At 45.0% G+C, this 26,699-nt stretch overlaps 1 protein-coding gene across 2 annotated transcripts; it reads left to right on the top strand.

Annotated features, from left to right (window-relative positions):
• Positions 1 to 1,399: 1,399 nt before the first annotated feature.
• dnajc6 (DnaJ (Hsp40) homolog, subfamily C, member 6) lies at positions 1,400 to 24,222 on the top strand. Of its 2 annotated transcripts, none has more exons than XM_035524423.1 (18): positions 1,400 to 1,697; positions 9,080 to 9,215; positions 11,158 to 11,207; positions 11,731 to 11,879; positions 13,422 to 13,544; positions 14,472 to 14,605; positions 15,077 to 15,271; positions 15,656 to 15,764; positions 15,956 to 16,035; positions 16,589 to 16,782; positions 17,802 to 18,218; positions 18,344 to 18,424; positions 19,074 to 19,169; positions 19,458 to 19,595; positions 19,713 to 20,042; positions 20,168 to 20,316; positions 20,593 to 20,769; positions 21,298 to 24,222. In XM_035524423.1, the coding sequence occupies exons 1-18, from the start codon at positions 1,469 to 1,471 to the stop codon at positions 21,397 to 21,399; spliced, it is 2,889 nt and encodes a 962-aa protein (XP_035380316.1). In that variant the 5' UTR covers positions 1,400 to 1,468; the 3' UTR covers positions 21,400 to 24,222. The 2 variants fall into 2 exon arrangements, with proteins under 2 accessions (XP_035380316.1, XP_035380315.1); XM_035524422.1 differs by having other exon boundaries at positions 18,344 to 18,499.
• The last annotated feature ends 2,477 nt before the right edge of the window (positions 24,223 to 26,699 follow it).

Genomic DNA, 26,699 nt, shown 5'->3' with positions numbered 1-26,699 from the left:
TAAATCTGGTGTTTCTGAGATCTTTGCCTTCCAGCACTTGTAGACCAAGAATTAGAGCTTGCAGATCAGCAATGGTGGACTTTATTCAGTGAGTTTAAGGATGATGTGAGACATTTATAGTTCTTGTAAAAGATCACAAGATCTCTGTTAAACAACCATCCCACAGCAGTGTTATATTAACCTACGGCCAATCCCTTTCTGTAAAGCCATGAGTAATGAAAGAGAAGTCTCTAAAGAGCATTAACTTTCTTCAGACCTACAGTTTGCAGCAAGCTTAGGTGAAGCATTCAACATTCCCTTACTTCTATAATAAATGCAGTTGTACAATCATTCTGTTGTCCTAAAAGAAAACTGTTTTTTGAAGCATTTAGCCGACATGTTCATTTCCTTGTAATTATCATCTTGTGGGGCTTTTGCTGTTTGTTCCTGCAGTGGTGAAGATGAGAGACTGAGTTAGAACATTAAGCTGGTAATTAATGGTAGACAGCTCCTGGAGGCTTTTGCAGTGACACTTCCTACATGCTGAGTTCCCAGCTTCTCCTTTCTCAGTTTCCCAGGCCCAGGCTGTCGTATGAGAAAGCATGCAGCGTCAGTGGTTGCCAAGCAGTGGGGCCAAAGACGGAAGCACAAGTGGCTAACTTGGAGCTAAATCATTATCCTAGAGAAATGGACTTGGACTGAAAAATGTCCACTGACAAAGCATTTACATTTTTCTTAAGGCTGATTTAAGAGTGGTGGTTTCCTCACATAAACAGTTTTTAAATCCAACAGGCTGTAGATTCCCTTTGCCAGAACTTACTATGTGCTACATATATTTATTAAAAAAAAAATAGCCATATTTTTTGTTTTCCATAACACTGAGCTTGCAGATTTATTGAGTATCTAACTTACATATGCAGTTACACCTCAGTCAAGTGAAGCTGTCAACCTAGTATCTATCTATCTATCTATCTATCTATCTATCTATCTATCTATCTATCTATCTATCTATCTATCTATCTATCTATCTATCTATCTATCTATCTATCTATCTATCTATCTATCTATCTGTCTGTCTATCTGTCTATCTATCTGTCTGTCTATCTGTCTGTCTGTCTGTCTGTCTGTCTGTCTGTCTGTCTGTCTGTCTCTCTATCACTTAGTTGATTAAAATTATTTGGAGCTGTAAAATGAAATTTGCCTAATTTTGAGCTGTAAAAATTCTACTTTTAACAGAACCACCTGCGTCGTACCGCGTCGCTCCCACTTCTATTATGTAGAACGAAACAGGCGAGCATTAGCCTCCTACTGGGAGCGAGCACAGACCGCGACGACGGAGAGGACCCGTCCCGCGCAGCAGGGCCGGGCTCGCGCGCGTGCGCGGTGCGGTCTACGCGAGGACACGCGCACAGCACGGCGCGCCGGGCGTCCGAAGATGCGCGCACCCTCTTGAATTCATCTCGTTCCTATGTAATTCGCGACTGCGCCCATGAGCCTCCTCGGTGGCTACAAGAAAAAGACCAGTTACGATGGCTACGAATCTTTGCAGTTGGTGGACAGCCGCGGAGACTTCAGTAACGGGGGGAGAGGCGGCGGCGGCGGAGGCGGCGGCGGCGGCGGCGGCGGCGGCTCGTTCGGCGGCGGCCTGACGGCGGCGTCCCTCGGCTCCAAGGCAGGCCTGGCGCGGCCGGACGACTACAGCACCATGGACAGCGCAGGTATGACGTTCAACCTTGAGTGAGCGTGTCCGCGGCCCCGTGCGTGAAATGTCTTTGAAGTCCTGCACCGCAATGTGTTGCTAGTCGTTTTTACTAAATAGGCAGATACGATGTGCACGAACTTGCAGCAGCGAACGTAGGCTATATCGTGATACAAAAGCATGGGTTAGGCGTACTGTGGCCGCTGTTGTGTTGCGACCGTGATGTGGTATCACATGAGTTAAAGCTAAAAGTTTTTGCATCAAGCGATGTGTGTAAAATGCATTTTTTTTTTCTGTAGCATAAACTGTTTCTTTTAAATTTATCATGCAGTTAGTAAAAAAAAAAGACCATAGCAGACATAGCAGTTTATCAGATCTATCTTATTTTTTCAGAGATGTGAAACTGGGGTCGTGTGGGAGGCTTACTGCAGTGGGCTGGAATGGGAGCCTGGCTTTGGGACCCAGACAGCGGTGTGCGGAGGGAGAATGTGTTTCTCCCGGAAAGCACAGTGTTAGGTGCTCTTGTCTCAGCTGGTGTCTGCCTTTGTCTCCTTCCGCAGTGTGTGTATGTGTGTGTGTGTGTATGTGTGCACGCAAGAGGGTGGGTCTTGGTGAGGAATAGAACTACAAAATCTACAGAGATTAGCATAATTAGGTTTTTATAAAGCTGTCAAACTGCCACAGACTCTCCTGAGAAGACTAGTTCTTAGTTTAAAGGTTATGGACTATTTGTTTTTGTTCTGATTTCCATCCAAAATGAAGAATTTGATTACAGTGGCTGGATTACTGTGGGTCACCAATGTTTGTTTAAATAGGAAGCTGAAGCTGTTGAGAGTTGTATGTAGTGAATATTAGCCAGTTTCCAGTAAGATGTTGTGTTCTGGATGAATGTTATGGATGGATGCTTTGTGTCTGGCTGCGTGATGTGATCTATAATTGAAGAGGTAGAGCTGGATCCAGTAACTGGACACCCCACCCCCACACACACACACACACACACACAAACAGAGAGAACGAGAGAGGGAGATAAATCCCATGTCAGTGAGGGAAGGTACAACCTACTAGACACAGAGAAAAAGAGTGGAGTGTGAAACAGGTGGAGAATTAAATAGGAAATGTGTGAGGGACAGATCAATTTATATTCCTCATCTTTATTGATCTACATGGCCTTATAGGCACCTCTCTCTCTCTCTCTCTTTCTCTCTCTCTTTTCTCACCACAGACACATAACCCCTTGTAGGATAAAAGCGACATAGTAGGGGTTCAGAGGCTCTGTGTTCTGAGAGAGACTTTGAAGTCAGCTGCCGGCTTCGAATGGAGTCTTTTTTTTTCACCTTTCTGGCTCTTTGGATAGGGTCTTCTATGTGGCCAGGTCCAGTGCTCCAGCCCAGCATGCAGTGCAGCTACCCTGCTCTGTTCCTGACTGTGAAAAATCAGGCGGAAGGACTGTGAAGCTGGTGGCTATAATGTGAGATATGTGAGAGATGTGGATACCTGAAATATAAAATGCCATTTACCTCAAGGTCTGTAATTGTGATTTATACTCTTGAAGAAAACATCGAGGAATACCTTCCCTAATAAACAGATGGCAGTCAAAACATAAAAGAATCAATGCTCGAGAGACTCATGGATAAATATGAATGAAAAAGTGACTGTACCAGTTTGAAAAGGTTTGTTTCAGTTCTAAGATTTTATTATTTGTCTCCAATTCATGTTCCCGTTAGTGCTTACATCTCTTTTTAAAGTCTCCATGTCATAATCGGTAATGAAGTAGTTTGCCCAGCAAAAGTATATATCTGCTACAGATGTGCTTGTCAAGAGTGAGAGAAATGATCACTCAAATAATGGCTGTGGTACTGTAGCCTGCAACCGCTCTAGATGTGGTACATCTAAAATTATTAACACAGCCATATAAACCGGCCCCTCCTATTAGTAATTAAGACGCACTTTGCTTGCACAGCTGATGAAGGACCTCCGTCCGAAACATCCCGTTTCTCTGGAAACTCTGTGTACTTTACTACAATTTTGAATCTCTCTCTCTCACTCCCACTCTGTCTCTCTCTCTCTTATATACGTGTATAAAAATCACATGCTATATCTTGGATTTTACTTGCAGTGCCCATAACAAGACATGATTGGCATGGACAGGTATGAAAGGTTATCAGTGCTCATTGCCACTTGACGGTAAATATTTATAGATTAGATGCATGTTCTCCAAAGTCACTGTTTTCATTCATGATCTCTTCCCCGTGTCAGAACATTTAGGCAATGTCAACTAGGCCTGGGCCTGAAACTGCTCGGCTATCTGAAGCATTTTGATTGGTTAGCTAAAGCACCCTTCATTTTTTAACGATCCTGCAAATGACTTCTAGGAGAGTGGTTTTAGAGGGGTGGCACTGAGTGATTAATAGAGCAGCTGAGTTTATTTCAGGATGACTTCCCACACAGTGAGTTTGGTGATACTAAATGTACAACAGCACAGGACCTAAGATATAACGAACATCTAAAGAAATAAGAGCATTTAAAGAAATGTGCAATATGTAAAAGAAGTGTTTGGGCACACACAGTTAATGCCATTATTACAATATGCTGTATGGTAATACACAGCTGAAGGGTCTTCCTGTGTTTCTGATGACATGATGGCGTAGTTGCTATGCGCTGAATACAGCGGATTTGGATCCGCCCTGTTTCCATGTAGCAGCTTGAAGCGAACGTGCTCAGCCGGGTTTAGCTCTGTGCTGTGTGCTGGCCTGTCAGAAACACTGTCCCAGCAACACTGCTCAAACTGTGCACGTGCAGCGTGCACTCTGTGACACATGACATCATCGAGTGGAAATGTTTTGGGGGGGCTGACGCACAGGACCGAGCACAAGCGCTGGTCAGGCAGGAGGTGGCATTCATGACTCCTGGCATGAAAAACCCCCAGTGCCCAAGACCGGCCGTTGGTGGCCATTAGTTGACTATCAAATGCTGCTGCTCGGAAATCACGCGTTCGGTTGCCTGAGGTTTGGGGGAGGTGTTCCTGTGGCATTTCACCGTTTGGAACAAGCAGCTTCGAGTGACGAGAACAGCTAATCGGTCCAGCTCAGTGAGAACCTTTGACTTCTCCGTTCTTACCTTCACTGCAGTATCACTTTCAGTCTTCTGTTTCATCAAGATGTTGTAAATAGCTGCTGCAGTGCAACGCACGACATCCCTTCTGGCAGTGCAGAGCCATTCCTTGCTTCCTGAAATACTGTTAGAGCTGTTCTGAAAGTCTGTTAGCTTACCTTACTGCACCTTCCACTGCCTTTTTATGCAAAGCCCCACAAACTTACCAGTTTTCCACTACTTTTGGTGGTGTGTGTGTGTGTGTAATATATATATATATTGTTAAAAGTTAATTTTAGGTATATTGCCATTAAAATATTTGGAGCAGCTCTCAAGCTAACAAATGAAACAGACCCAGAGACAGTCACCTGACAAGATGCAACCTGAGCTTGTTTCTAGTTGAAAGCCGTTAATGGTTGTGTGTGTATGTGTATGTGTCTGTGTCTGTGTTTTTGTTCATGTGTGTGTTGTGGGAGTGTGTATTCAGAGGAAAGGTTTTTGTATACTTGCGCATGTGCTTCAGGAGCTATGGCCTTATAACATTCACCTTAAAACATTTGTGTATCTATGACAAATTTCAGTTATTTTCATGTCAAGAATAGCCCTCCATTCTTCTCCACATAAGTAATACTAGAGACCCAGCACATGGTCCTAATATCCATGCAATTATATTCTGCCCAAGAGATAACCAAGCTGGATTTATTGAAGATTTAGTGTAATTTTGCAGACGCTGCATGAAAACACTCTGCAAAGTTTTCCTTTGAATGTGTTTTCTGTCACTAATTTGTTACAGAATGATGCAAGCATTTAAGCATCTTGGTAGGAAGAGCTGAATCACAGCTGACCTGTTCCCCAGCGTCTCCGAGCCTGATGCCTGGAACAGGCCTGGCACTGCTTCAGTGGGTAATATCACTGCCACTGTCGCTGTGCGGCCCAGTGACTGTGTGGAGGCAGAATCTGCAGAGAGAAGTGGGAGGTGGCTGAGTCAGGCTAATAGTTTGGGAGCGGTCCAGTGAGGGAAGATGTACCAACACACACACACACACACACACACACACGCAAACGCACACGTACGCAAACACACACACACACGCACGTACATGCGCACACACGCACACACACACACACACACACACACACACACACACACACACACACATACATACACACACACACACACACACACAAACACACACACACGCACACACACGCACACACACACACACACACACACACACACACACAATAAATAAATAAATAAAGCAACAGTGCTACTTCTGTTCTCAGCTTGGTAGCTGTTCATTCAAGGGTGTCTCATGGTGACAGACGTGTCCAGGGTGTCTCATGGTGACAGACGTGTCCAGGGTGTCTCATGGTGACAGACGTGTCCAGGGTGTCTCATGGTGACAGACGTGTCCAGGGTGTCTCATGGTGACATACGTGTCCAGGGTGTCTCATGGTGACAGACGTGTCCAGGGTGTCTCATGGTGACAGACGTGTCCAGGGTGTCTCATGGTGACATAGGTCTCCAGGCTGTCTCATGGTGACAGACGTGTCCAGGGTGTCTCATGGTGACAGACGTGTCCAGGGTGTCTCATGGTGACAGACGTGTCCAGGGTGTCTCATGGTGACATAGGTCTCCAGGATGTCTCATGGTGACAGACGTGTCCAGGGTGTCTCATGGTGACATAGGTCTCCAGGATGTCTCATGGTCACAGACGTGTCCAGGGTGTCTCATGGTGACATACGTGTCCAGGGTGTCTCATGGTGACATACGTGTCCAGGGTGTCTCATGGTGACATACGTGTCCAGGGTGTCTCATGGTGACAGACGTGTCCAGGGTGTCTCATGGTGACAGACGTATCCAGGGTGTCTCATGGTGACATAGGTCTCCAGGGTGTCTCATGGTGACAGACGTGTCCAGGGTGTCTCATGGTGACAGACGTGTCCAGGGTGTCTCATGGTGACAGACGTGTCCAGGGTGTCTCATGGTGACAGACGTGTCCAGGATGTCTCATGGTGACAGACGTGTCCAGGGTGTCTCATGGTGACAGACGTGTCCAGGGTGTCTCATGGTGACAGACGTGTCCAGGGTGTCTCATGGTGACAGACGTGTCCAGGATGTCTCATGGTGACATAGGTCTCCAGGGTGTCTCATGGTGACAGACGTGTCCAGGGTGTCTCATGGTGACAGACGTGTCCAGGGTGTCTCATGGTGACAGACGTGTCCAGGGTGTCTCATGGTGACATAGGTCTCCAGGATGTCTCATGGTGACAGACGTGTCCAGGGTGTCTCATGGTGACAGACGTGTCCAGGGTGTCTCATGGTGACAGACGTGTCCAGGGTGTCTCATGGTGACAGACGTGTCCAGGGTGTCTCATGGTGACATAGGTCTCCAGGATGTCTCATGGTGACAGACGTGTCCAGGGTGTCTCATGGTGACATAGGTCTCCAGGATGTCTCATGGTCACAGACGTGTCCAGGGTGTCTCATGGTGACATACGTGTCCAGGGTGTCTCATGGTGACATACGTGTCCAGGGTGTCTCATGGTGACATACGTGTCCAGGGTGTCTCATGGTGACATACGTGTCCAGGGTGTCTCATGGTGACAGATGTGTCCAGGGTGTCTCATGGTGACAGACGTGTCCAGGGTGTCTCATGGTGACAGACGTATCCAGGGTGTCTCATGGTGACATAGGTCTCCAGGGTGTCTCATGGTGACAGACGTGTCCAGGGTGTCTCATGGTGACAGACGTGTCCAGGGTGTCTCATGGTGACATAGGTCTCCAGGATGTCTCATGGTGACAGACGTGTCCAGGGTGTCTCATGGTGACAGACGTGTCCAGGGTGTCTCATGGTGACAGACGTGTCCAGGGTGTCTCATGGTGACATAGGTCTCCAGGATGTCTCATGGTGACAGACGTGTCCAGGGTGTCTCATGGTGACATAGGTCTCCAGGATGTCTCATGGTCACAGACATGTCCAGGGTGTCTCATGGTGACATACGTGTCCAGGGTGTCTCATGGTGACATACGTGTCCAGGGTGTCTCATGGTGACAGATGTGTCCAGGGTGTCTCATGGTGACAGACGTGTCCAGGGTGTCTCATGGTGACAGACGTATCCAGGGTGTCTCATGGTGACATAGGTCTCCAGGGTGTCTCATGGTGACAGACGTGTCCAGGGTGTCTCATGGTGACAGACGTGTCCAGGGTGTCTCATGGTGACATAGGTCTCCAGGGTGTCTCATGGTGACAGACGTGTCCAGGGTGTCTCATGGTGACAGACGTGTCCAGGGTGTCTCATGGTGACAGACGTGTCCAGGGTGTCTCATGGTGATATAGGTCTCCAGGGTGTCTCATGGTGACATAGGTCTCCAGGGTGTCTCATGGTGACAGACGTGTCCAGGGTGTCTCATGGTGACAGACGTGTCCAGGGTGTCTCATGGTGACAGACGTGTCCAGGGTGTCTCATGGTGACATAGGTCTCCAGGGTGTCTCATGGTGACAGACGTGTCCAGGGTGTCTCATGGTGACAGACGTGTCCAGGGTGTCTCATGGTGACAGACGTGTCCAGGGTGTCTCATGGTGACATAGGTCTCCAGGGTGTCTCATGGTGACAGACGTGTCCAGGGTGTCTGATGGTGACAGACGTGTCCAGGGTGTCTGATGGTGACAGACGTGTCCAGGGTGTCTGATGGTGACAGACGTGTCCAGGCCGCTGCCTGTGGTCTAAAGTGTCTTTGAGTAGGGAGCGTGGCTTCAGTCCTCTCTTCCTGCACTAATCATTCTATCACATTTCTTCTACATGTCAGAACTGCTGGTGCACTCATATGATGTCGTGTGAGAGGCAGCTTGGTAAAATGCAGCTGCGAGTGAGTGAGTGACTGCTATTGAAAGGAAATGGAGTAAAAACGTGATGCAGGACTTCTATAGCTTTATAGACTCTGATTAAGAAACATATTTGATCTGGAAGGTTAAACATAGTTGACTGTTATAGTCATATATACGGACTGGTTTTTCCATTGCATCTAGTTCGTAGCAAGCAATGCATGTAATTAGAGATGAAACCAGACTCTGTATCAGCCCACTAAGGGGCTTTAAGTAGTGTTAGTGTTACAGATTACAAACACCAAGGACACGGCCCACTGCTTATGTGCAGCAAATGTATTTCTGCATGTTGCACTATTTTGGAGTGTTTTTTCTCCTGCGTGGTTGTAAGGTTCTAAGGCACTGGTGACGTCCAGCGCCAAGAGGCGTGTGTGTTGTGAGCAGTGACACTGGGATCATATCAGGGCTCTTCCCTTTGCAGATATGGATGGGAGCTATGGGGGGGGACTGCTAGACATGGTCAAAGGAGGCGCTGGAAAGTTCTTCAGCAACTTCAAGGACAACCTGAAGGACACCATCAAAGACACCTCCACCAAGGTTATGAATCAAGTAGCCACGTAAGTCCTGTCGGTGTGTGTGTGTGTGTGTGTGTGTGTGTGTGTGTGTGTGTGTGTGTGTGTGTGTGTGTGTGTGAGTGTGTGTGAGTGTGTGTGAGTGTGTGTGAGTGTGTGTGAGTGTGTGTGTGTGTGGAGGGGGTGGGGGTTTCTGGGTGACCTACTTGTCGTAGATTTAGTGTGATGATAATAGCTGTGGTTGTGGAGGTATCACTGCAATACACCTCATTTACATTACGTATATGCTGTATGTGACAAAAATGATGTTATTTGTTTTCACAGAATCATTTTCTTCCCATTGTATTGAAAATGTTTAAAGAGTAACTTGGTGCATGATGAGAGGCTCTGTCATTTGGGTCGCATGCGAGTTATATGAAGACGACATCGCGCGGCTGAGCGGTGTAATTTAATCACACAGAGGGATGGAAGAGAACGTGAAGCCTTATTAAGGAATGAGATAAAGAAAGGAAACGCACAGGAGGTTGAAGAGATTTCAAGAGTGACAAGACGGAGCTGGGGTATAGGGGAGGATGCCACCTGCTCCCGTTTGCCCCAGAAGCCACACAGACATACCCACCCACCCACACTCACATACACATCCACCGGCAAAGCAATAACAAAGCGTCTAGGCTTTCTGCTTTAAAAGTGTGTCACTATACTCATATACACTTTACTTTCTCTAGCTTCTAGCAGGTTCTGCTTTTTCAAAATTTCAGTCTTCTCTGCCAAATCACCACTGTAGCAACACATCCAATTCTTATCCGATTAGCCTAAAAAAGCACCTAGACTACTAAGTCTAACCTACTTATTAGGCCTATAGTATCACAGGTTTGTCATTAGGGATGCAGCCCAAGTGTCACATACAGCAAACAGCCAATAATGGCTGTGGTTGCTGTCCAAATCTCACGCACTATTCATTTGTTTTTGTTCACAATAAAAGACCATTTAGACAAGCACTGTTCAGTTAGTCACTATGCAGCAGATTTTCCTCCAGTTTTTTGTGCACATCTGTTTAGTGATCAGATGATGATGGCTCAAAACCTCATAGTCCTCAGTCTTAAGACATGACTTATCCAAAACTGACTTTACTGACAGCTGCAAACCACAATTGGTGGTTTTCAGACAGAACACACATCAGAAGCTGTTGTAATGCTCAATCTTTGTGTCAGTGACGAGGCAAACTTATTTTGGAACTGCTGGCTTATTAGTCATGTGAACCTGTGTGAGAGAAGCAACACAGATACCGCAAAGGGTCCTTAAAGGGGATATGAGATATTTCTATCTCATCTGAAACAATTGTTATGACAGGAATGCGGTTGCGTGTTTGTGCGTGTGTGCACGCGTGCCTCTGTGCATTCGTGTGCATGCTTGCACTTGCTGTTCACGTCTCAGGCAGAAGCCTTTAATAGCAGGCTGCTTCCATACTTCATTACCTCATGAGGTTCTGAGATTTCAGCACTTCACTCGGTTTACTCACCTGTTGCGTAACACTGCGCAACACCTCTCAGTGATGCCAGCAGTGCATATTCAGCCACAGACATATGCTTTCTAAGGCCAAGGTGGTGTTGGTGTGGAATTAGGTGAACAATTATGGCTTATCAACCTGTGCTCTTCTAGCAGATACAGGCACATATGATATTTCAAAACAGACGTTTGCTCAGAGCTTTGAGTTATTCTTGGTAACGAGGTCTTAGTCTTTGATTGCGTCCTTGATGCTGTGATGAGAAAAGCATGAATAATACACACTTGCGTTTTTAATACTTATCCCTCGCGCATCATGGAATCTAGTGTTGTTGATGCTGATAAAAACGTACCAGTCATTTTTGAAGAAGCGATACTGAACAAGATTATAAATTAGAAAATAAAGAATTAACAATTATATATTGTGGAAAATCAGATGTTTGTTTTAAGCACTGAAGGCTTATGTGCCTGTTTGCACTACTAGATACACAAAAGGAGAGTTGGACATCGCCTACGTCACCTCTCGTATCATAGGTGAGTAACTATTTCTTATTTATATACCTATTGTGCACTTGTTTGTGCACAAGCACTGCCCATCTCTCTCTCTCTCTCTCTCTCTCTCTCTCTCTCTCTCTCTCTCTCTCTCTCTCTCTCTCTGTCTGTCCTGAAGTTCTGAGACGTTAGTAAAGCAGTGGTCTGGAGGGCAGGTCCAGTCGGGACTGGCTGTACAGCGTGTAAACTGTGCACACACCGCGTTTTTGCTCTCGAGAGCCCGTTCACGTGGGTCTCAGTTCACTGGGAGTCAACCGATTGCACGTTTTTTCTCTTTGACTCTTTTGCCACAGCTAATTACAACAGGTGACCGTGGAGCTCTCGGAACAAGCGTCTCAGAGCAGAGTTATAGGACAAAACAGACTTAGACACACAGTACAATAGACAACCTCAGGAAGGGACGGTTATCGATGTTTTGAAGGTTTTGAGATTGTTGCGTGTTTCACTTGGATACACAGCTGGTCAGCTGGTGATTGTATAATCTTCTGTTATATTGCCCTCTCAGTGATGTCATATCCTGCTGAGGCAGTGGAGCTGGGCTACAGGAACCATGTGGAGGACATCCGCTCTTTTCTGGACTCACGCCACGCTGACCACTACACTGTTTTCAACCTGTCCCAGAGAAACTACCGTGGAGCCAAGTTCTCTAACCGGGTGAGAGGGGATTTATAGACTCTAAATCCCAAAATGTGCTCTTCATGTACTCTTACTGTGTGGAATGTGAATGTCAGGGACCTCTTTAAGCAAATCCCAGTATTATTATGAGACTTCACAAAAGTGTGTCCTTTAGTTCACCACAGCACAGTGAAGTTAATATTGGCAGAAGGAGTACCACTATCCATATTCTCTTTCACAGCCAGCATAACTGGAAATACATATATTATATGAAGATCAGTAGGATAAGTGGAGGAAACTGAGCACCATTTATTAGTTGTTAAGGCCTTTTTTAATTAAATGGCCCAACACATACTCTCCACAATGGGCCTTAATCTGTAATCCAAATGGCTCATTATATATTATTATTGCAGCAACAAAATACACCCTGGGTCCTCTCTTTATGGGTACACAAAGACTTTCCAATACAGTGCTACTGTATGTCAGTACCTTTGGCTACATTCACACAATAGCTAGCATGCCCAAATCCGATTTTCTGACCATATCTGATTTTTTTTTTTTGATAGGCTGTTCACAATAACTTAATGTGACTTATATCCGACATTAGCCTGCACAGACCAGGTGCCTAACCTGACCTGCATGCGCAAAAGAACAACGCATATGGCATGCTCGTCCAGAGGCAAACCATCACAGTGGAATCAACAGCCACTAGCCTAAAGTTTTTAGTGGATCCTGACTGCAAAATCGGAAATCGGAAAAAATCGGAAAGTGAAATGTTTCGCAAAGGAAAAACAGCAAGAAATAAACAACAAATGAATTTGTTCACTAATGTCTTCACGCCCACTGATTACATCACTACGAACATGCAATGGCACAAACCTGGCGTTCCTATAGCTGTTATTAGAAGACTACTGCTGTAGACGGCCGTGATAAAAATGGAGTGTACTTGGGCTGTTTGGTCACCTCGTGCTCTGTGCACCTTGCGTTTGTGCAAGGATGGGAAGACTGGTGCAGAAAAATTCAGACTCCCGTGTAAACGAGGCAGAGCAGGGTGTTGGTGTTTTTGTGAATACGTTGCGTTGTCGCCATTGCGGACAACAGAGAGACCCGAAACAACATCTAAACATAGTGCAGTCGTTGGCGTTTCCATCTGCAGCTGCAAAGAGCTGGTGTGCTGTGTGGACCATGGAATAATGTCCTTACTAATAACGGGTCCCACATAGTAGCAGATACCACTTATGACCTCAGGTGTTTGCATGAGTGATTGCATAAGTTGTGGCAATAAAGGTAATGTTGCTAATGAAGGTAAGTGTGATTGTGTATTTCTGCACAGGATTATCACTTATCTCACACTTGCTTAATGCAGAACTTCTGCTATTTTGTATATGTATGTTTATATATATTTACAAAATATATGTCTTTTCTACAGTATCAGTGATTTTTTACTTGCATCCACCTTCATCCTTTTTATTCCCTTTCATCTCTTCTTTATTCAAACTCTTTTTATCATTGTCTCTATATTCCATCTATATCTGTTTCTCTCTCTACCTCCCCCCCCTTCCTCCCTCTCGATATATCCAGGTATCTGAATGCAACTGGCCCTCCAAGCAAGCCCCTAGCCTTCACAACCTGTTCGCTGTGTGTAAGAACATGCACAACTGGCTCAAGCAAAACCCTAAGAACGTGTGTGTGATCACTTGCTCGGTAAGAGAACACGCGCAGCCTTCTGTGTTACACCCTCAGTCACCCCTGGGGGGTTTCACCCTGCTCCTTTAGGCTTGCTTCCTCACCCTCTCCCTCATACCTCACGCCCACTTCATTTAGAGATTACGTCTCCGCGAATCACACTCAACTCTAATAGCATTTACTGGCTTAGGAGTCAGGACGGCCTCGGTTCGTCCGATACGCATTCAGTCCTCTTCTCCTGACCGTCTCGTCTTCCCTACCGCCAAGTTTATCGATGAGACACCTGCGGTGCTGCCTCGATTAAGATGTAATCAGATGTCATCGATAAATCTACGCTATTTTCGGTTCCGTTCCTGCTGGAGAACCTTTTCCACAACCTAAAAATAGAAGGTGACTGACATAACGCAGAAAACTAAATTGTTCTGGGCGAGCTCAGTCACGCTGTCAAACCCCTGCAAGCTGCTCGAACCTGGAACTGTGCAGATTTGAATTCAAAAGATTGTGCATAAAAATAATAGCCTGTTGAGGCCTTGAGAATGTGAGGTTTTGCACAGTATTTATTTCTTTTGAAATATTAGATGTGCGAGAGCAATCATATTTTGCATGAGAATTTGTCATCGTCAGTGTGATAACCCCACTGCACCCGGCTGGTGCCTCCTGGGCCCCACCAAGAGAGACTGACTCATGCCCATCTGTCTCTCATCTACACCCTGACATCTGTCGCGCTCATGAAGGCCCACATGCCCGAGCGTGTTGGGTAGAATGAAGTGTTTATTCCTGCAGGATTCCTGCTTCTGCCGGTTTCTGTTTTTGCCAAGTAGGACAGCGAAGTCGCCCCTGACCGGGTACTTCGGGCGGATTGGCGCATTGCGTTTCGGGTAGTCTTACCTCATGAACTCTGAGCGGTCGTCTTCAGAATGCCTCCCTGCTGTGCGTCTCTCTCAGGATGCCAGAGCTTCCATGGGCGTGCTGGTCTGTGCCATGTTCTGCTTCTGTCACCTCTTTGCCAACCCGCTGCCCGCCATGCAGCTGCTCAGCGCCAAGAGGCCCACGACTGGACTCTGGCCCTCACACAGGAGGTACACATACCTGGAAAGCAAGAGCCAGCAGTCATATGGCTTCTGTTGTCTTTGATTCTGCAAACACAGTTGTTTTCATCATAGTTTTGAACAAAAGAAAGCTGATTACTTTAGTCAGTGCCAATTGGCAATTATTGGAAAATTCACAGAATATTAATGAAACACTATTAGGATATTTCATTCTTTTTAAAAGTTATTATACATCTGAGATATTCATTTTCAATGTCTTATTGAAAGAGTGTGTTTGTATAGTGATATTTTGTGTGTGTGTGTGTGTGTGTGCGTGTGTGCGTGTGCGTGTGTGCGTGTGCGTGTGCGTGTGTGCGTGTGCGTGTGTGCGTGTGCGTGTGTGCGTGTGCGTGTGTGCGTGTGCGTGTGTGCGTGTGTGTGTGTACGTGTGTGTGTGTGCGTGTGTGTGTGCGTGCGTGTGTGTGCGTGTGTGTGTGTGTGCGTGCGTGCGTGTGCATGCAGGTACGTAGGCTACGTGTGCAGCATGGTGGCAGAGAAACCCACAGTGCCGCATTCCAAGCCGCTTGTCATCAAATCTGTCACCATGAGTCCCGTACCCTGCTTCAACAAACAACGCAGTGGCTGTCGGCCATTTTGTGACGTCCTGATCGGCGAGACCAAGATGATCTCCACTGCTCAGGACTATGAGAGAATGAGGTGAGCTGGGTGGTTGTGCAGAAAGACAGCTCAGAAAGCTTCACGTGTAGCCTTTCCCACAAACCACCCACATTCCTCCTCAGGTTTACATAAAATAACCGCTGTGGCGAGCTATGCTAAGAAAATGTGCTGTTTTGATCAGCTTTTCATAATCTTTCTTGACTCCTCTAATACAATAGTTAAGAAAAATGTGATATATTGGCATATATAGTACAACTACATTTGCAAACAACACTGAAGAATTCTGTCTGCTACAGTTTAGTTAAATGATGAAATTATTCTGAAATTAAATGGATTTTTTTTTGCATAGAGGAAAAACGGTGGTAGCTTGCACACACCGTGAATCATCTGTGTGCGCACTTCTCCTCTCTCCGGCCTCCACAGGGAGTACCGGGTGCATGAGGGCAAAGTGGTCTTTCCCCTTGGAGTGAGTGTCCAGGGAGACGTCGTGATCTCCGTCTACCACATGCGCTCCCATGCACTGCAAGCCAAGGTAGGGGTCTCCTCATAAAGCGAGAGCGAGGGGTTTTCATGTCAGACATAAAACTATGGGACAGAGGACTTGGCAAATTGACTTGGCCACACTACTGCTGCCAGTGTTGGTCAACCTGTGTTAATCCTCATGGGAAAAACAATGGCTAATACAATATCCGAGTGCTTGATTTAATGCTTGTGTTGTTGCAGGTGACCAACACACAGATATTCCAGATTCAGTTCCATACAGGCTTTATTTCCCCTGGCACCACAGTCTTAAAGTTTATGAAGTATGTATTGACTTTTATCAGCTTTATTATAAAATAATCCTAAAATGCCAAAATGTTTCTTAAGCAGCGATTGTGTGTGCACGTTTACTGCATGATTTTGTGTGTGTGTGTCTTTATGTAAAATGAACTGCCTGTTTGAAATACTCTTAGTGATATGGACACAAATGGCTCATAAGATGTAACTATAATGCCACAAAGCAGTATTCTCTGTGTGACACACTGCAGGCAGAGCGAGGGATGAGTAAGCGCAATGGAGGGTGGATTTTAATGGATGTTAAAAGTCCAAAAACAGAGAAAACAGAATCAAACGCAATAGTAGTGGCACTAGCAGCAGCAATAAGAAAAAGCAGCATTGCAAAGAGCAGAGCAGAGTGCTAGGCAGATGGCTGTAAGCTAGGAGTTAGTGAAATGAGGGACAGGGGAGTGATTGTGAAGCATGATTGCTGGTTCTTTGGCAGATTGACAACTGGAGCGTGACGCTCGGGATAATACTGCTTTTCTGTGGATGTGGCGTAAAAGGAATTACAGTGTTTGTGGTTGTGTATATCTATAGGTCAGAGCTGGACGCATGCGATTCTCCAGAGAAGTATCCACAGCTGTTCCATGTGCTGCTGGAAATCGAGGTGGAGAACACAGATAAGCAGAAAGACCTTACCCCACCCTGGGAGCAGTTCCCCACCAAAGACCTGAGCCCAAATGTGCTCTTCTCCTCACACCAGGAGCACAAGGACACGCTTGCCATGGCAGGTAAAATACACACACACACACACACACACACACACACACACACACACACACACACACACACACACACACACACACACACACACACACACACACACACACACACAGACACACACACACACAGACACACACACACACAGACACAGACACACACACACACACAGACACACACACACACACACACACACACACACACACACACACACACACACACAGACATGGCATACTCAGATACATTCTGCAGGACATTACAATGTCTCATTAAACCAATGCCACTTTTATTTTCCCTTAAACAAGATGAAATGATGGAGGGTTTGAACCTGGAAGGTAAGGCTTGGTGTAGATGCCTAGTGCAAACCCTTTGGTATATAGTTGGTGGCTAAATAGTGGATATAGCATAATTGGTGTGTAAACTGATAAAGATGATGTGTTGGACTGGGTTTGATAAAATTACCTGGAAAGTTGTACAAATTACACTGGTCAACAATGATTTTGCTTTGTGCATTTTTTAAAATATGTTTATTATATATTTTATGTTTATTATATATTTTTATAATGTGACAAGAGCCTTATTTATGAATAAGTAATATATAATTATTGGAAAATGTATTACTTAAAATCCATATGTGATCAAAAATCCTAAAAGCATTCAAATTCAGCATAAACAGTCTTATAAGGTCCACTTAAAAAAAAAAAAGTTCAATTTTTTTTGCCCAGTGTTATTTGATGAATAGTAATGTAATTCTGCAGTTGTAGAGTTTTATATCATGTTGTTAAACAGACCATTATCTTTTAAACAAAATAAATCTTGCATACAACTGAATCATAAAGCTGATTTCCTATATTTTGGACATGAAACGTTCTAATCAAATAAATCAGTTTTTATGCATGTGAGTTTGCTTGCTTTTTTGCAGGTGCATTTTCACCAAGCTTCCTAGTCATCAGTCATGTTTTTATCCTTTCCGTGGACGTATAGATCGCCCCTCTGTAAACTTGTCCGTTTCCATGGATGCACTGTTTAGATCCTGCGCAGGGTCACGGAGCCCTCGGGGGCCGACTGGGGCCCAACGAAGAGAGTGAGCCATCAGACGATGAGATGCTGTCCCTCTCCAGCCAGCAGAGCAATGCCAGCAGCGAGAAAGCCACAGGGGCCAAAAAGGCAGACGCTCGGCCAGGCCCTGCCCCTGCCCCTCCACCCGGCCCCGCCCCTGCGCCTGCCGAGGATGTGGACCTTCTTGGCCTGGATGGAGGTGATGCTCCGCCTCCTCCAGCCTCTCCACAACTCCCTGGCACCACAGCCGCCACCGCCGCCGACTTACTGGGAGACCTATTTGGGGCTCCGCCTCCGCAGCCCGCGAGTGGCCCTGCCTCCGCCCAGTCCACCCCTAGGAGATCCGCCCCCTCTACGTCGCCATGTCCCTCGCCTCGGCCTGCAGACAGTGCGTACCCTTATGGGTATTTTCTTGTTGTTGTTGTTGTTGTTGTTTTCTCTTACTCTAGCAATTTGTGCAAGAGTTTGATCCTGTGAACGCAACGTGACTGCGCTGTCTGTCCATCCCTCGAGGCTTCGACCTGTTTGGGTCAGCATCGGCTGCTGCTGGCACCCCAAAGCCTGCGGACTTCATGGGGGCGTTCCTGGGCCCAGGTATTATGGGGCAGCCGGACCCGTTCCTGCATGCCACACGATCTCCGTCTCCTACTGTGCAGAGCAGGGGCATGGGTAAGGCATGCCTCTGGGCATGCTGTGGCTGCTGCTCCCGGTTTGCCCCAGCATTGTGTTGTTTGCGCACTGTTTCCTGACAGCCACCAAGCACTTTCGTGGTGAAGGCCTGCCAACTGTAACATGCACCTCTAACTGTGGTATCCGAGCTGCACCTTGCTAGTCCTGCTCGCATTGCGCTGCGATGAACGTTGGTCTAGTGCTTGCCTGTGCCGATACCAGTGTATGCGTTTGTGGAAGATCTTATGCCTGATTGCCGCTCAAACTGCATGAATCCAGCTGGAGGCTTAGGAAAAGCAATTCTGAGCGGACAGGAAACGTGTTGAATTAAAATGCTGCATTTTTAGTAAACAAAGTGGTCTCTTTTTAGCAGCGGTTTGAAATAAAGTCAGGAGCGTTTAGCTTTGCTTTTGAAATTTCAGGGTATTCGAGGATAAGCATTCCATGTAGCACGGAGGTGACTGCCTTCACTCTTTTGGCCTGAACTACTAGGGACCACTTTGTTTTGTCAGTGTGGCGTTACGGCTCAGGCCCGCACGTGCTGGGCCGTAACCCGCTGCTAATCCCTGCGCAGGCCGCAGCTCACCTGCACCGCCCGCCACCCCCACCGTGAACATCCAGCAGCAGAGCGCGATGGGAGGATGGGACTGGAACAGAGCCACAGTGCCAGGCGAGTGAAAACACTACAGTACGACACCTGCTGGTAGCTTCTAGAATCACACATCATATTACGTGTCATACAAGAAACGCCGCTGTAGATTGTATGTTGTAGTGCCAAAAGTGGTGATAATCCAAATGATCACATTACTATAAAAATCCAGGCGTGCTGCATTCAGGTGTTAATAAACATGAGGAGATATTTGAAGATATTTGCAGATGTTTATGACAACAAAGTATAATCAGTTTCGGTAAAGTCTGATTGTAGCCAAGCAATATTTAGCTGTTTCTGTGTTCCCAGGTGGAGGGTTAGGCATGGGGAGCAAGTCAGCCAGCACGAGTCCAACTGGTTCTGTCCACAATACTCCCTCCCACCAGGCCAAACCAAACACTCTGGACCCCTTCGCTGACTTGGGCAACCTAGGAGCCACTCTGGGAGGTAGGGGAGGATAAATGGGCACATGTGGGCACAGAAACCCAAATCCATACCTTTTAAATGACTCCCCGTCCTGAGGTCTTGAGCACATGTGCCTCTCCCATTCAATGTGTTGTGTAGGTGGTTCAGGATTCTCCAGTAAACCCACCACCCCCACCGGAACAGGAGGAGGCTTCCCCCAAACGGGCTCCCCCCAGAGGCCTGCGCCCTCTCCCCAGCATACTTCCACCGGAGGGTGGCAGCCCAGCGCCGGCTTCCCCTCGTGGCAGCCAGGCGGTGGGAGCCAGTGGCAGCCCCAGGGTCAGGCTTCCCATCCGGTCCAGGCCAAAGCTCCAGGGCCCTCCATGCCACACAGCTCTCCCCAGAACAGGCCCAACTACAACGTCAGCTTCTCCGGCATGAGCGGGGGTCCACCAGGGGGCGCTGGCGTAAAAGCACAATCTAGCATGGGTTAGTGGCAGATGCCACACTGTCAGAGATGTCTCTGGTAGAATATACTGTTGAGTTGTTTTAATGAACTAATTAAAAAGTCTGTTCAGCACCGAAAGAAGACGCGTTTCTCCCGTGCGTTCCAGGAACCAAGCCGAAGGCCACAGCTGCTAACTTTGATGACCTGCTGTCTGGTCAAGGCTTCATGGGCAGCAAAGACAAGAAGGGCCCGAAGACTATAGCGGAGATGAGAAAGGAGGAGTTGGCAAAAGAGATGGACCCAGAGAAACTCAAGGTTAGACGCCCACAAATCAGCATGGAGCAAAAGAAAAATATTAGGAAGTTGTCACTGCATGCCCTGGGCTTCACACAAGCATCATGTGCAGTCCTCGAATACAGGGTGGCTTAAACGCTACTGCTTGTTCAAGATTGTGTGTATAATGCAGCATTAGATGCATTTACCATATGAAAGCTATGTCGTGACCATGAAAGCTCGGGCGTGAGCGGGATTCAGAGATGAGCTCCTGCGTGTGTGTTTGTGTGTTTGTGTCTGTGTGCGTGTGTGTTGCAGATCCTGGACTGGATTGAAGGGAAGGAACGCAACATCCGGGCTCTGCTGTCCACCATGCACACGGTGCTGTGGGAGGGAGAGACACGCTGGAAACCCATCAGCATGGCCGACCTGGTCACCCCCGAACAGGTGAAGAAGGTGTATCGCAAGGCTGTGCTGGTCGTGCACCCCGACAAGGTGAGAGAACACGCGGGGACGCTTTAGGAGAGACCTTCTATCGTGCACGTACATTGACAGCAGGCTTTAAGGGCGGTCTCTCTCCTGTGTGCGCTGTAAAGAAACCTTGTGTGCACTGTCAGAGAGAGTCCTTTGAGGACACTGGTTGTTGTTAATTACTCCGGAGAACATGTTGGCTTCAGAAATGAACATGAGCTGCTATAAAACAAACATGGCTTTGGAGAAACAGTCATTTAGGTTAAAGAATTCTCTTAACAGCTATTTATTATTAATAGACAAGTCTTATTAAAGAAAGGTATATTATAGTTTATTGAAAAAGGTTTAAGAAAATGTTTGTTCAGTTTATACGAGTAAACGCATACATTCAGTTTTACGTATGAAATTAAACATAGGGGCATATCGTGTACTATTTTAAACCTTATAATAAAAAGTTATAGATTTATTTGCCAACTCTAGTCACATGAGGCGTTTTAAATATATGACATATGTGCAAAATACATGCATCTTTCTCTTTTTTTTCACCTTCAGGCCACTGGACAGCCCTATGAACAATATGCCAAGATGATTTTTATGGAACTAAACGATGCCTGGTCAGAATTTGAAAGCCAAGGACAGAAAGCTCTGTACTGAGACTTTCATCAAAACAAGCACCCTCTCAACAACCCACCCTTCAGCGGCCAATGATACAACCATTGAGCTGTTTGTCCCCAGAGCAGTATGTATGTGACACCCCACCACGCCTCCAGCACACACACTGAGTGCTCTTCTCCCGCTCATGAACCCAGCTCCTATAGGCACAGCAACGTGTACAGCAGAGTAGCCTGAGGGTCCGTCTCACGACTTATAGAACTGCTATCTGATAAAACAATTAAAGCAGGCAAACCACTCTGAAACTTGGTGCATTTTTTGGGTGAATGTGGGCATGGTCATATTTCCTCCAGGCAGGCGCTTCTACGTAGACGTTTTGTTTTGTTTTTGTTTGTTTGTTTGACCAGCAAGCTCAGTTCGGCTCAGTTGTGGTTCAGGCGCTCGGCGCGCTGTGGAGGCAGGGGTTTTCTCTGGCGCCACGCCTAACAGCTGCAAACTAGAAGTGGATCTCATCAGTGTTGCAAATACAGGGGTGTTCACTGGAGCTGTTCAGCCAAATGCACACTTTACGCATGTCTGTGGTGAATCGTCTTGCTCAGGCATATCACGAGTGTTGCCTGGAGTGGAGAGCAAAAGTCAGAGGCTAGCAGAAGGTAACGGTGTAATTATATACAAAATAGGAACTGTGGAGTGCTTTAAACTTCATCCAGAACATCCAGCACGGAACATCCAGCACGGAACATCCAGCACGGAACATCCAGCACGGAACATCCAGCATGGAACATGCAACACTGGAAATTAAAACAGCATAGGATTGTTCATTCCCACAGAATGAGAGGCTACAGTTTGTCTTCTTCATGCAGAATAATTTCTGATCATTATCTTTGGTGTTCAGAAAGGTACCCATCTTGCTATTTTTGGCAGCCCATTTAACTGTAAGCAACAGTAACTACTAGAAGTTGAATTTTCTCCTAGTTTCTAATGACTACTAATGTATCTGTGTATGGAATGTGTTGCACTGTATCTTATGATATACTGTTTACAAAAGTAAAGTTTTAAGATAATGGATTTATTCATAATATAGCAACTACAACACAACAGCAAAACAGCATATTTACACTACAGTGTAAATATTTACACTACAGTGGCACTGAATTGTTCTCACTTGAGGCATAAGACATCCTTGTTACAATGTATGTTTATTTAATCATGTCATGCAAATATAATTTTTTTTTTTTACAGTGCATATTTAGCTAAATTAGATCGATCTTGTCGGATTAATTGACTGATTGAAAGGAGAATGTAGGTATTGAGTCAAATAGGATAGATTATTGAAGCAACTTGACAGATTGTTGTTATTATTTATGAAATTTCATACATTCCAGCAATTTCTTTTTCAATTTCACATCGGGCTGTACCATATGAAATGTTCACTAAACATTCTGATCTTTCGTACACTGTCTAATCAAAGGCCACCTTTGTAAACAGGAATTTGTTTTAACTGACTAGCCTTGTTAAAGAATGGGTAATGGATTAAATAGAAATAATTCAGACAGATGCGAAACTAAATTCAGACAAACAATTTAACATTTTTATGTAAGTGTAATATTGATGCAATATTTGTTAAAATATTATTTATTGTAATAAATGGTATATATGTAATATTGTGATAATGTATCAGAATATTGCCTTTATTGCCACACCCCTTAATACTCACTGGTGACAGACTGCGTTGAAGTACATAAGAACATAGAATTGCTCAAGGATGTAATGCGCCATCATCCTCTGTTCTAAAATACACGTTGAATCTTTGAGGGGGGAAAAAGGTTTTGTAGTTTTGATGTTTATTTTTTAAATCTTGTTAAATACATTTGAGTGGAACAGCCCTACTCATTGATATAAATTATTTGCTGTGCAGAACTGAACAGGATTTGGGCTCATTTCATGTTATTTGTAACTTCTCTGCATTGCTGTCTATTTTCCTAGTTTGTTAACCAGTCCTGGCAGGCTTTGTCTCTTCTTTGGTCAGCGAATGTGAGGGATGGAAATCCTGTTAAAACTGCATTGATTATTCTACTTACAGGTATTTTCTAATTTCACATTCATTTAAAGCAGACCTCAATCTCGCCACCTGCTCTGACAAACAGTGTGCTGACCTTCCTCAGTTCTTTATAAGGGAAAGAAAACCCCCCCCACAAAACCAGATCAACCTCCGAGACATTTTGGTAGCTTCATGAACAGTGTGTAGGACTGTAACTACATTGTCCAGAGAGAAATACTCTGTGTTGTACAACCACAAACTCTGCCCTTTCTCTCTCAGTATATTTGCACTTGAATGACATTATACAAATACAACTTGCAGTAGACAAGTACATTACAGTACCTACATATCCACATACCCACTGCTCTTTGTTTTTCTGGTTATGTTATAGTGAACCTCTGAAAAAGGACTGCTCTCGACATGTTTAATTCTGCCATTCGTTTCTTTAGATTTCGGTTATTTGTCTCACCCTTCACAAACATCTCAGTGCTAAAAACCTGAGTGAATGCACGTGGATTTTTTTTATCAGAATTGCAAGAACTGTTTATTCGAAAGACCCATACATCCATGATGGTACTTTCCTCTTGTGGACTGAATTATCTTTGATCTTAGAAATGTCCTATCCCTCTACAGCTAACCTCTGTATACAGTAGTGAATGTGTGGTGTTTATTGTCCTCTGTGAGAAAGTGGTTTGGATACAGCTCCGTGTTTGCCTGTCTGCTGTATCGGTATTTACTCATTTCCTGTGCCCTCTCCACTTCTGTCCCCCTATTTGATGCTGTGCTTAAGTACATTGCACAAATAAATGGGCAAGAGAAAACAGGATCGGTGAAATTACTCGGTTTATTTTTTTAAAACATTGTTCAGTCAACAACCAAAAAATTCTGCTTCACTAGAAAATGTTCAGTTAATCTCAGGCACATAGTTTTTTTTTGTTTTTTTTTCCTCTAAATTTTACATTTCATAGCCATGTCTTTTCAGTCTGAGAAATCTGCTTTGTTTTTCTTTAGTAAGATGTTTTGATTGGGATCCATGGGGAAATGGGGACATGTCCAGCTCTGAGCCATTTTCAAAATCCAGACTATACATTCATCAGCCACTTTATAAGAAATATTTACTTGTAAGTGTACAGTTAGAACTATAGTATACACTATTCTATCCACAATTTGTGTTAGCTATCCTCCAACTCATTATTACAACCATGCCATTACTGTGCCATTGTCACCTCACACACACACACACACACACACACACACACACACACACACACACAGAGAGAATGAGAACGGCCACTTTATTAAAGACACCCATCTAATAGCGTGTTGGAACCTTGGCCCATGTGGATAGGATAGCTTCTTGCAGTTGCTGGAAATTAGAAGGAGGTAGTTCTACCTTGTCCTGTGGATGCGTTTGTATGATTAAGATCTGTGGATTGTGAAGGCCAGGGATGCAAACAAAACTCACTGTCACGTTCCTGGAACCAATCTATGTTTAACCCTGGGTCCTGCTGAAAAGTGGCCTTCTGTCAAAGGGTAAAGGGTGCCACAAGGTGAAGAACTTAGTCAGCCATAATACTTAGGTAAGTTCCAGTGTCCAAACGCCCATCCATAGTCATCAGAGACACGGTTTGCCAAGAAATCATCCCCCACCCCGCAATGTGCATGACTGCGCTGCCTGTGCGTCAGGACGATTCTTGACATCCTCCTCTGACTCTTCGTCGCAGAGTTGTTTAACATCCACAGAATCCACTGCATTCTGGGGTCACTGGTCTAATCGTGAAAGCGCAGATGTCGCTTATAAAGTGGCCATTCAGTGAATAATTAAATTATGTAATTTGCTTGCTTGCTTGCTTGTTTTTATGCAATGTGTCTTACACACAGTAAAATCTAAGTGAAATCCTCTTCAACAGACGCCATCCAGTTCCTGTCTGGCATTTTCATTGGTTAGAACAGTGGAACCAAAGTCTACTGTGTGGTTTTACACCATAGGATACATACAAATTCCCAGCCTCCTCTAATGTTAACCGAAATGTGCTACCCTTAGGCATGAAAAGGCTCAGGCTATTTTCACAAATATTTTAATCCACTTAAACACCTACACTTTGCACTTACACAGCGCCATCATAACACAAAGGACACACTCATCAGTACACATACAGTAACACAAAAACGCACTTCACTATCTCATAATTAGACAGAAAATAAACATACATACCACGTTTGCCTGCTTGAAGATTAAGACAGGAGTTTATATCTGGAACCTGTTTTATGGATAATTCAGCATTACAAAAAACAAAACAAAATCATTTGAGGCTTTTCCAACGAGAAACCACTTCATTCAGACATTGAAACAGGAAAGACGTGGTTCAAAGCGCTATGGGAATAAAATAAAGGTACCCAGAAAACAGTCACTAAGAGTATAGCGCCCCCTAACTGAAATAAGCGTTCTTAATTAGAGCTTTGGTAACTGCAGATACGTTTACTGTATTGCTATCTATTTTGATCTCAATAAATATGTTATATTTAGCTAGCTCGCTACGGTTCAAAAAAGAAAATTCTCAAGAATCATTACGCTGCGGCATGTATATTTTGATCAATGCATATTTTCATATATAAACGGAATTACTTTCATGTTTTAATATTTTAGAGTTATAAGTAATGATTTTGTCATGTCTGAAATATCTGTTTAAAATATTTAGAAACAGTATGAATAAGTGAGGCTGCATAAAGTAGCGTTTTTTCCCCCGATGGCTGGTGAAGAGTGAGGGTTTTTTGCAAAGTTAAATTAGCCCTTCATGAATTATTGACGCCTAATGTAAACTCCTACGGAAAGGGATTGCCCTCAACCTGCAAAAATTAATTGCCCTATAAATGAATGTTAGTTAAACACACGAACGCTACATTATTCACTGAGAAGTTAACACCGAAGAAGTGGTCAGTTTGTCCAGTGGACTATAACCCGGGCTGTTAACTTCTCCTGTCAGCAGATTTTCATACCTCAGGTCTATCGGTTGGAGACTGCCCTTGCTCAGCAGTTTGGGTCATTCACACCTGCACTATACGCAATTATGTATATATATATATAATACTTTATATTTTTTCAATTTAAGTAGTTAATAAATAGCTTTTTGTTTCAAGTTCATTCTGCAGCCTTGCTATCTGTAAATAAACATGCTATCCTAATAGGATGGTGTTTTCTGTCACCGTCTGGTGTCACGTCCTCCTATCCTCCGCTTAGAGGATACAATAGTCACATCAAATCCTCTGGAAAAATAACTGTAACCTGTTTGATGGCTTAGCT

This window comes from Electrophorus electricus, chromosome 3 (genome assembly GCF_013358815.1).
Source record: "Electrophorus electricus isolate fEleEle1 chromosome 3, fEleEle1.pri, whole genome shotgun sequence".
Classification (NCBI taxonomy): domain Eukaryota; kingdom Metazoa; phylum Chordata; class Actinopteri; order Gymnotiformes; family Gymnotidae; genus Electrophorus; species Electrophorus electricus.
The sequence above is the reverse complement of the archived record's forward strand: the minus strand, read 5'-3'. Positions and strand labels throughout refer to the sequence as shown.

Bases quoted from the DNA above. Each gene is read 5' to 3' on its own strand.
- dnajc6 (XM_035524422.1), top strand. From the start codon at position 1,469: ATGAGCCTCCTCGGTGGCTACAAGAAAAAGACCAGTTACGATGGCTAC. The intron at 18,500-19,073 runs GTAAGGCATGCC...ATCCCTGCGCAG, and splicing joins TGTGCAGAGCAGGGGCATGG to GCCGCAGCTCACCTGCACCG. The intron at 20,043-20,167 runs GTTAGTGGCAGA...CGTGCGTTCCAG, and splicing joins AAAAGCACAATCTAGCATGG to GAACCAAGCCGAAGGCCACA.